The sequence below is a fragment of the Rhea americana genome, unplaced genomic scaffold, assembly GCF_003343005.1.
Source record: "Rhea americana isolate MKP2758 unplaced genomic scaffold, rheAme1 scaffold_1, whole genome shotgun sequence".
Lineage (NCBI taxonomy): Eukaryota > Metazoa > Chordata > Aves > Rheiformes > Rheidae > Rhea > Rhea americana.
Window position 1 is genome coordinate 5020236 of NW_028185038.1, and position 11455 is coordinate 5031690.

The 11455-nt window shown below is 37.1% G+C and overlaps 1 protein-coding gene across 2 annotated transcripts in view; it reads right to left on the reverse strand.

Annotated features, from left to right (window-relative positions):
• Positions 1–351: 351 nt before the first annotated feature.
• Positions 352–11455, reverse strand: part of CBLL1 (Cbl proto-oncogene like 1) — an 11495-nt gene continuing 391 nt past the window's right edge. The window contains exons 2-6 of one of the 2 annotated variants that reach the window (XM_085297916.1): positions 8561–8728; positions 8080–8180; positions 7713–7796; positions 6862–6935; positions 352–6252 (exon numbers count right to left, since the gene is read on the reverse strand). In XM_085297916.1, the coding sequence (XP_085154042.1) occupies positions 5211–6252; positions 6862–6935; positions 7713–7796; positions 8080–8180; positions 8561–8728 (1469 nt within the window). In that variant the 3' untranslated portion in view covers positions 352–5210. The remainder of the gene's footprint in view (positions 6253–6861; positions 6936–7712; positions 7797–8079; positions 8181–8560; positions 8729–11455) is intronic. The other variant, XM_085297925.1, reaches the window with a different exon arrangement.

Consider the following 11455-nt stretch of genomic DNA (forward strand, 5'->3'; position numbering starts at 1 on the left):
TGTGAATCAAATACAGAGACAAAAATCTCAAAGTCAGTCATTCAAGGACTGGGGTCAATGAAAGGGGCATTGTAACACGCATTTTTCTCAATTAGAAAATAAACTTCTGTTAAGGAAGAATGATCTCTAAAGTCGTGTTTACTGGAAAAGAAAGCTGGATCATAGTTCTCTCACCCTCATCCTTGTGCTATAAGTAGACAGCTTTCTTTTTTTCACTCTTCTTTACAAACCTCCCTCTGCTCCCCTATGCTTCCTATTAAAATACCTGAAAGTTTAGTTGATACAGAAATGAGTAAGAAAAAGCACAGGAGCAGTCATTAGTACTTATGTAATTTTATTATTAGTGTAAGAAATTATTAGCCATAATTGATTTTGGAGCTGTGCTCAAGCACTTTTTTCACAAATAAAACTGAATAAAACTCTGTAGACTATACATATTCACATCTACTTTAAAAAATTCCTTTTTTTCTAAACAGTTCTATTTTGAAACATTACTATACAAAAATGGAAACTTTCCTGTCCATTTACAWACATTCACTATCATTCTTCCTCATTAACAGAAACTGTGATTATAATCTCTCCCATTAGCACTGAAGAATCAATTCTGCTCTATTATTAAAATGACTGATAAAAGTATCAAGCTGACTGAGCCAATTTAACAGTTTCCTGCTGCTATTCCATCCATTTCTCTCACGATGTGTGTTGGATTTAGTCATCTTTTATCTTGCACTAGTGAGTCAAAACTGAAAATAATTTTTAAAAAGAAGATACGATTCAGAGTAGGAAAAGCTTCCAAATTCACATTGTTTAATGGCTAAGTCAACATTAAAAATTACCATGGCTAAGTCAARACTAAAAGGAGCTTTAAACTTTATTATTCTCATTCACATTGACCAAATGAACGCAGCTAGTTCAGTTTACAGACTGGTCAGTATGAGCCATTAGTGTGAATATAACACAGCTGAACACACTGAAGAACCACCTGTGAGGGGATCATTGCTATACAAAGATGATTGTAGCTGACTAAGAACTGTTTTTAACAGCATAAAATAAAATACAGTGGAAATACAACTTATATAATACTCGAATTTAAYTTTCAGAATTAGAGTCAAGATGAAAATGAATATAAACCTTGACAATGCTCTGCATAATGCATTGGACTTCGTAGTGTCRTATGTGTCATGAACAGGAAAAGCTCAAATTGTATTTATTATACATTCAATATTAAATTGAAATTTTATTCTATTGTACCCCTACAGTTTCCCAGGCTTGAAAAGTAGCTTCTGATGAGAACCTGTACATACTTTGTCAGCAATATGGTAGTGAACCCAGAGGGAAACAGCACAAATTAGACAKAAGTTTTACACCGTACAAAACATTTTAGGAACAGAGAAGTGTGTTCAACTAGATCCAGAGAGAAAGCATATCCATGAATTTACTTTGGGGAACACCTGACTTACATTACACTGACAACAGGCAGGCTTTCTCCACTGCTATGCCTGCAAAATCTAATATGCAATGAATACAAGTACTTCCACTTTATATTTTGACAAAACAAACTTGACATTCCTTTAAGAGCAATAAATGAGAAGAAGCAGAAATTTCCTCTATTAAGGTTTTGTCTACTGGAGTTTTAAAATTCTCTTGGATCAGATCTAAAATGAAATTCATACTTTTATTTAAAAAAAAGACATGAAAAATATCACTTAACACATGTAGGTACCCAATCTTCAAGTTAATAGCTTTTCAAAAAACAAACGAACATGCTCATGCAATTAGCTTGCTTGTTTTAAAGTATGCATTGTTACAGGCAACCTTTTAAACAAAGTTATACATGGAATTGAAGATAAAATTTAAGGAGACAAGTATCTGGATATCTGCTAGTGTCCCTTTACTAATTTTGTAGTGGACACAAGCTATCATCAAGCTCCTTCTCATTCAGTTATATGGCGTTATTACAGGATCCTACAATGACTAAGAAATTTAAAATATTGTCAGAATTTTTCTTAAAAATTTGAGAGCTACTTGGTAATGCTTCATGATGGAGATTGCTGCCACAGATAGTTCTATTGCAAATAAATATCCTAATTCAATTCAAATGTTTAACTTTTGTCTTTAAAAGAAGACATAACTAGGAATCTAAAGAATTCACAAGCACCTCTCACTGTTTCTAAAACTGTTTTAAGTATACAGTGAAATATAGTCTATAGCACTTCTGAACTTCCCACTGAAACAATCAGATATTTTGCAAAAACAAATCAATTCCCATAAATAAACTCAAAACAACTGCTAACAGGTTTCCACCAAGGAAGTGTTAATCAGAAATCTGCAACTTAAGAGCTTGTAAATATGAAAGCATGAATAGTACCCTCAGTTACAAAGATGCACTTAATACAGACGTAAATAAAAGATTTAGATCTTCCTTTAAAAGCAGTACATAGAAATTTGACCCAAGTCCAAATCCCGCTAGCGTGAGACGACCTTTCAGCAAGTCCTCCATCTCCTCCACCACAATGACTTTCAACTCATGGCCGTTAAACAACTCAAGGGATCCCACTGATTTTAGGCAGAGTACTGTATCACACTCCAGAGATCAAAATGTCACCCTTCCCTGCCTCAGAAATAACCAAGAGATTCCTCACATTCTCCACTGTGACATACATTTATCTTTTGTGCTTTTAGGTGGAGCAAGGGCTGCTGTTTTCGCTTAATCTGTTAAACTGCTTCGGCATTTTCAGGGAAGTAGTCTACCATTAACACCAGAGGAAAAAAAATCAGTGGATCCAGAACTACTAGGGTTGAACCCTTCGCCTGCTTCACAAGAGACAGGGTAATATCTAATAAAGACATGCAACCAATATCTAAAAACTAGAAGTGTGATGGAAATAGCTGTGTGCTTCCTTGCCATCAGCAGTTCACAGGTAATAGCTGACTTCCAACCGTCTGGTTTCTCGAAATAGAGCGCACCAGCTATGTCAACGTCTCTCCCCACACAAAAGCCTGGCAGGTGGCATCCCAGTAAATCTACACGAGTTACCTTCTTAGCCTCCACAAAATGAAGCTGGTATCTAGAACCATCAGTAAGTCCATTTTAAAAAGGTACAACGCATAGAAGTTGGGCTTTAGAGTCAAGTAACATTGGTCACTTTAAGACAGGGATTTCCTGCTATATGAAATTGTATGCTGCAATACAAACCTGCCTAAAGCTACTGCCCACTGAATCATTTAACAATGACAAAAGAAAGCACTTTAAAGTTCTTTATGCATTTATTATAAATTACTGAAACAAAATAAYGGTGACAGAGCCATTTTCTCCTTCACTCACACCGAAACAGTCAGTTTTCATCAACTCCGTACTGCATCATTCTACCACAGTGTCTTCTTTGCTATGTGTTTTACTTAAAAAGACTTTTTGTATTCTTCAGAGAAACCAAAACAAAGTTAGTCTGGTTCTTAGCTATAATATGCTTATTTCTAAGCAGATTTTTAACCAGGTGACACTTACTGACCATTTGTATACTTTGAAGCTTATGTGCACATCTCTAAAGATTTGTCATGCATCGATATTTATTTGAAAGGTAGTCTACAAGATTTGCCCATGGTCACAAGGAAATTGATGGCAGTCAAAGACAGAGAGCAAATCTAAAGGGCACTTGCTCTGGTAATTAGAAAACGTGGAGTTTATATGTAAAACTACAAAATTTGGAATGTTGCACCATCAAGGCTCTTTGACAAATCAAACTAATGAAGCAAGAAAAAGAGGCTTACAAAACAACTCAAACAYCTAGGTTTTGAGAAAACAGTTCAGGTTACTTGAGAATAGTAGGAAATTACAAACTTAAAAAAAAATTATTTTTTTCTACCTGAAAGCACCACTGCTAGAAAACTGACATTTTGAAAAAGGAAAGTTCAGCACTAACATTGATTTGAAAGGAAAGATAAGCATTCCAAACAGACAGTATCATCTTATCATTGTCTGGTTCTGCTACCAGCTGCATTACAGAGAACATTCACATCTTACATTTACTATATTTGTATTAAAGTGTGCTTATAAAACCTAAATTTTAGACCAAAACAGATGCAACAGTCTCCTTAAATATCTGTTTGTAAAAGACCTTTACATGAAACACTGTCTGTTCAATTAAATCTATATCACAAAACTGAAACAGATAAAGGCTTTGTAGGATTTTTTATTATTTTTTATTTTTTAGATCTACACAACAGATTTCAGCTCCCTTCTTTCAGATTACCAAAATGGGAAGTTTTCCTACTGTACATATTACATAAAGTGACATAGGCAAATGCCACTTCCCTCCAAAAAGTAATCCGCTTCTCTCTCAGACATGGCAAGCCAGTGCATGGCCACAGCCACACAAACATATCCATGGGTAAACACAATAGTTTGAATTCAACACCAATGAGGAGTGTACATGTAAACAGAACCTTCTGAATCAAAATTGAGCTTTTAAAAAAACAAACAAACAAAAAAAAAACCCAACCCCCCCAAAACCTCAATATATTATGGCATGGTTTCATTTCACGCCCAAAGCTGCATTTCTGATATATTTATTTTGCCTTCCTGATATTGCAGAAATTAAAAGAAAAAAAAAAGTGAGAGGCAGTATTTTGCACAGCTGATTTCTAGTGCCATGAATTCAGAATAGCCTGAATTCACTATAAGTAACAGTAACTGTTAATATAAGAGACATTAAAGTTTCCTTAGTATTTCATTATGCTGCCCATTTGGAAAGTATTTGTACCAAAACAGTATCTAGGAATTGTGTCTGTGTTAACTTCACAAAGAAGCCCAGCACTTTTACAACCATATTTCAATTTGATTATTGTACACAGGCTAACAAAAACAAATCACAAGCGAAACTAAACACTGGATTTAACAAAAACAATATTGGTACAATGCATGTTCATTTTCTCCAGGAAGTAATATTACAAGTGTTCATCTTAGGACAATTTAGCCACACTAGAGACAGAGGTTCTGTTAAAATGCAACTGTGGTCTACTAAGCCACTTATTTTAGTACTACTGAATATTTGAAGTCAGAGTCCTACAGCCAAGATTTAAAAATTATTTAAGATTCAAACCCCAAAGTGTCTTACAGTCAAAATGACAGTATTAAAAAAAATTTAATTAAAAGACTGTTCTATATAGTTTTATCTTCTTCATAGCACTCTCTATTGATATAATTGCTCATATCATTGGTAATAGGGTCTGTATCTGGCTTGATCAGGGTGGTGTGGTCCAGGAAGTGGGGCCTGAGCAGGAGGCCCTTGCATTCTTGGAGGTGGAGGTGGCCCTCTTGGAGCTGGCCATATCCCTGGACTCATCCCCCCTGGCTGCGTGAAAGGGGGGCTGAGAGTTCCTTGATCTTCACTGAACTGTGGCAGAGAGTTAGGATTATAGTGATGGGGAGGGGGTGCATTTACATTTACAGGTGGGCCTCCATGTTGAGGAGGGGGAGGTCCTGGAGGAGGATGATTCATATATGGTGGCATCTGGGCAATTATATGTCCAGGTGGGGGGGTTATTGGAGGAGGAGCAGAGGTCATTGGTGGTGGAGGAGCTTGGCTATATACCATGTGAGGAGTACCTGCTGCCTGAGGAGGATGTTGCAGCGGATGGCTTATTGGTGGAGGCGGTGGGGGTGGGGGTGCATAATGTTGCTGTGGAGGCATAATATGATGAGGGTGCGACACCACTGGCTGACCCTGATATTCAGGATGATGATGAGCAGGTGCTGGGGCTGGTGGAGGTGGTTCTCGAGCACCTGAATTCGAATCATCCTGTATAGGGACAGTTATTAAGTTGCTGTGTTTCCTCGTAGAAATGCGGAAGGTGTCCTGACTGACTGGGCGAGGTGGTGGTGGAGCCATCGACATCTCCGCAGGAGGTGCACGAATATCTTCGTGTGGCTGGTTATAATGCTCATGTGGCACATGCTGTAAAGGAGGTGGCGGCATCATGATGTGCTGCTTTGGCGGAATGTGGCTCATATGATGTTTGTCAGGTGGCATTATGAAACGCTCAGGAATTTCAGCAGGAGGTGGAGCAATAGGAGGATGAACAGGTTCAAGAGGAGGACGAGTAACAGGCTTTCCAGCTCTCATATGACGGTGGTTGATGTGAGCTTGTAAGTCTCTCTGTGACAGATATGTTCTCTTGCACCCTTGAACAATGCTACACATGAAGAGAGACCCCCGTACACACTGCTCAATTCGCTGCACCGGTTCATTACAGCTAAATCAGAAAACAGTATTGGTTTATTGTCATCACAGAGAGCTCAATCTGCAAATATTTTTGTTAAAAGTCAACCATTTTACAGATTCATCAAGTTAGAACTGACTTTTTTCCTTCTACTGTAGCAATGAAAGAGGCATTTCATTGATTTTGAAGATATCTAATTAGTAAGTCTCCAAATACACGTATTTGATTCCAAATGCATACGGAATTTCTGATGTATTCAATTCCAAATACAACCATGAAATAACATCAAAATTTCATATGGTGGAAATTTAGAAATGACATCAACCTCTGTCACAAGTTCCTTCTATAATACTTACCAAGAATCACAGTCAATAAGTAAATTAAACTATCATTTATTCCTTTTCAGATTAAAGTGATAAGAGATTGAATATCTACAAGAACACTTACACTGTAAAAATACTTAATCTCTTACAGTGTGTTAAGCTAAGGGAAAAAAAACTATAATCAAATGGTCCAGTAAAAAAACCTGCTACCTCTAACTATGCACAAATAAGAAACATAATAATAAAATATCTGAAATAAGCTATTTATTTTCCCAGACTTATGAATGAATCTTTAATGATGAATCTCTGGAGAACTTACCCTGGACACATCTTGTCTCCCTTTTTCTCATGTAGTATAGCACAGTCGTAGCAGAAAACATGCTTGCAAGGTATCTAGAGACAAAAAAAAAGTCCGTTTTAAGACATCATACCTAAGTATCTGTGTTACTTTGCAGGACACATTTCYCCCCCTCCAACACACAATTTCTAAACACAAAATTGCCCAAGTTACCTATGAAGTGAACAGGCATAACAGTAGTTAGCTGTTTATAGCACACTTGAACAGAAACTTCTACAGACAGTTTGAGAACACAAGTTCTGTTTGTCTGAATAAAGAGCATTGGCAAAAGGTACAGGCAAGTTTTGCAGTAATACTAATACTGAATATTTATAGAAGCTGCATATGCAATCTAATTACGCTTCTCCTGCCAGCTAGCAAGGATTATTTTAAAAGTATAACTGTCACTAAGCCCAATCCCTGAGTCTGTCACATTGCACTCAGAAATCTAACTTCATCTCAGGGATTTTGTGACACTCATATTAAAGGAACATAAAAATGAATAGTGTTTTCTAAATTCAATGCAAGTCTTCAGTTAAGATAAAGAGTTTATTTTTAAACATAAGTGATATAAGATTGAAAGCCACCGAACTTGAGGTTTGATTTTGTTTACTGTTCTGTTTTTCTTTAAACCAGGCACACTTTCAAGTTTGCTTAATTAATCAACAGAAAAAAGCAGTTGAGGCTCTGGTTCCATCCTGATACTCTCCTGCTCTTCATTCAAAGGCCTGCTCAAATCAGTTACCCTCTAGAAGCCTCACAGTGACACAGCAAGATCTAATTTTACTTAAAAGGAAGCCATAGCTGCCTCCTCCACTGATAATTTCACTCACCATGCGTCCATACATTTTGATAGGCAATCCACACTTATCACAGAAATGGACAGGTGTATCATCCTTCTCCCCCAGCAAGTTTATCTAATAGGATAGAGAAGAGGGTGAGGGAACACAAAGTATCAGTGAAGCTTCTAATTTCAATCATTATCAACACACCAGCAAATTCTGAAATAGTGGAGAATGAAGTAAGATCTCCACAAACATGAGAAAGCAGAGAATATGTTTCAGTAAGTCAAAAGCAACAGAAGCACTTTTATGTAAAAAGTTATCTACCTAGTTTACTTAAAAACATATCTACCAGGATGAGCCACAGTCTGGTATGATTCACAGAACAAGACCCATGATTCCCCATTCATGATTTTACCTTATAGTCCCAAAAAATGGGTCCGGGGAATCTCCTTTGATTTCCAAACATTTCACCCCCTTTGCATTCATAGCGCTCCTCTTCATTATATTCAAATTCTTCTGTGAAAAGAGGAAAAGACGCGCAAAGACAACACRACCACTTCAAGAGCCAACTTCAAAGCTTTTGCAATTGATATAAGCGGCAATTAGAAGTGCGTATCATTCTATACTGAGATCATCAAGAAATACCACAACATTTCTAGTCTGCTGGGCCAATTCTGCAGAAAGATGCACKCAAAATAGTGACATGGCTTGTTTTGGGAGTAGGCACCAATTATTGTTTAGGGCACAGCAGTACCTGGAAACACAAAACTTGCCTTGCTTTGAACTCATACGGAATCTAGCAGACTAGATTTTCACTATTGAATGGGGTTTTCGACCGTGCTGCAGAATACCTCTTAAGCTTCCTAACTACAGGGCTAGTATTTATATTAATTTACCTTCATCACCAGTTTGCGTCTTTGAAGGCATCCTGTTCATATTTCTTGGAGTTCGAGGTGCAGGTTTGGTTTTATTCGTCTGTTTTGAGATAAGCTTTATAGGGATTCTTCTACGAACATCAAGACCACCCAATGATCCTGAACTATTTGTTCCTTGCAAATCATTGTCTACAAAAGAGAAAAATAAGTTGCAGTAATTTTTCAGTTATTTAACAGTTCATAAAGAGGTTAAATCTAACAGAAAAGTTTAAAGCAAAATAATTGTTGAAGCTAAATGTTTAAGACTCATACAACATACCAAAGTTTACCTATCAAAAAGGGATTTTAAAGCTCTCACATATGATTTCTTCTAGAAAACAAGTCACAAAGTTSTTTTGAGAACAACTGTGATCTTGGGGAATGTATTTTTAGAAATAAAACTATTTTCATAGAAGTAGCTTGTGTGTCAGAGCTAGCCTGTCAGCTTTCCACAACAGGGAAATGATTGTTAACTATCGTACTGCTCCTATCACAGCTTGAATATAACTCTTTATACAATCTTGACTATATAAATAATAAAAATGATCTTTTCTCATAAGAAAATCTATGCAATTTGTTTACTAAGCAAGCTGCAAGGAAACTAGTTTCCATACTAACACTCAGCAACTTGATACATCACTTGAGAGTTCAGTATAAAGCATCATGAGAAAAACTGATGCTTATAGTATATAGTAATATCTTTGCTAAATTAAATAATAGCAATCTCCCATATACAGAATTATCTTTAAGCAGTTTTAAATCTAAGTACCAGAGCAAAGGAAGCAAGAAATAGTCTGACACATACATCAGCAGATACAAACCTTAAGAGATAATCCAAGAGTCAGTATTGTAATAGGCAAAACTCACAAAGAGGGTACAGTTCACACACCTCCCTATCTTTCAGCAAGTCCACCTTAACCCACCAGTGTCTCATTCATACAAAAATATGTCTTTCATAAATCAACACATTTCACTTTCATTTTAATAGAAAATGCTGTTTTGTCAATACATATGCCTTTCAGCTTTCTGTAACAAAAAGATGAAACTTCTGTAAAACCTTTGCTACACTCCTATTCGTAAGCCTTTAACTCAATATCCATTACAGGATGGCTAGACACGCAAGACCATAAGGAACATAGCAGCTAAACTTATGTTTTAAAACACAAGTAATCAAAAATTTTGTTAGAAACTCTCTTGCATGTCTTAGCATTTTAGTGGGTTGGGTTTGGGGTTTTGTGGGTCCTCCCACACCCTTTAAAACATTTCAAATGCAAGTCCTGTCTATGCTTTTAACTAGAAAGATAAGGATGTAAATATTTAACAACCTTGTCATTTCTAGTCTATCATGAGAAGATTTAGCATCAGAGGCTGGGAATGTTTAAAAGTGGGACCTGCTCAGCCCCCAGAGAGTGTGCCACAAGGTATTTTAGAGTGAGCCCTGCCGCTTAGCTTCAGATACAGCACTACAGCCCTGGAATGACTACTGAGACTCCAAAACATTTAAACAGGGAAGCACCTGGACATTGAAATTAGGTCCAGAGAGYGTAACACAGCATATCTTAACTAAACAACTACTATTCCTCAAGGCTTATAATCTCTATACACAATAGAACAAGTAGAAGAAGAAACAGGAAAAAAAAAAAGTAAACAGCAACTTGCTCAAGAATATTCAGCAGCTAACATCAAAACTAGGAACTATGACAAGTTTTACCTTGGGACTCTGCCCCAACAATGACTTTACCTCAAAATCAAGAACCCCAATTTTCCTTGGGTCAAGTATATTTATTTCTCTTAGTACTGTGGTTAACACATTTCAATCTAAAAGGCAAAACATGGAAAAAAAACAGAGACAATAAGGCTTGTTTTTACTTTTGTTAATTTGGAAGGTTTTAGGCCATCCTGTTGGCTAAACAGATGACCCATCAAACATGCAAATAAAATACAAGGCTTCCCCAGAGGGGGTTACACTAGAGCATGAAAGACATCAATGCTACACAGCTGTTGATGTTCCACTTGTTATGAAATTCTGTTTTCTATTACAGGAATTCTCATATTATTCATAAGTTCTCTAACAGAAAATCTAAGGTAAATGCTGCTACTGGGGCAGAATGAGAGGAAACAATCCAGAATCAAATATACAAAGGCACTACACTAGAGACCAAAAAGATCCCTGCTGGACCTCAGTCCTTTTACAAACAGAAATAACAAAAATAAGTTTTAAATGCAAAAAAACAAACAAACAAAAAAAAAGAAACACTTTTTATATCATTCACTCCACTGAACTAAAACCAGGAGGAAATGAAGTTCTGATACTTCCCTTCCATATGCCTTTGCAAGTTAGGAATACTTACATGCCTTAGTTGCTCAACTAATCCAAACTAACAAGTGCATTAGTCATTTATATTTCACAGGAAAATGACATATTCAAGTCCGTGTAAGCATAACTAGCAGGAATAAGCCGAGAGAAAAAATATGAAAAATGTAACAAAATCTTTTAGACTATTTAGAGAAGATATAATGAGAAGTGATACATCCTTTTAAGTTGTCACCTTCATCAGCTTCTCTGATTTTTTTTTTTTTGTACTTTAAGGATTATTTTTAGTTGGTAAGCACAGTTTAAGTACTCTATGTGTTTACAGCGCAGTCATTCCTAAAGGGAAAAGCAATCATTCACTTATCTGTTCACGAGCGCGCACCAGCGTACTAACCAGCAAAGTACCAACGCGACAAGAACAAGTTTGCCCGCGGTGGCGGAAAGCGCCCGTTCCGCAGCGCAATCCGGGAAGCAGCGGACACGCCGCCGGCCGCGACCCCGGGAACGGCGCCTCTCCCCGCCGCGGGCGGCCTCCGCCCGCTGCCGGCCCGCAGGCCGCGGCG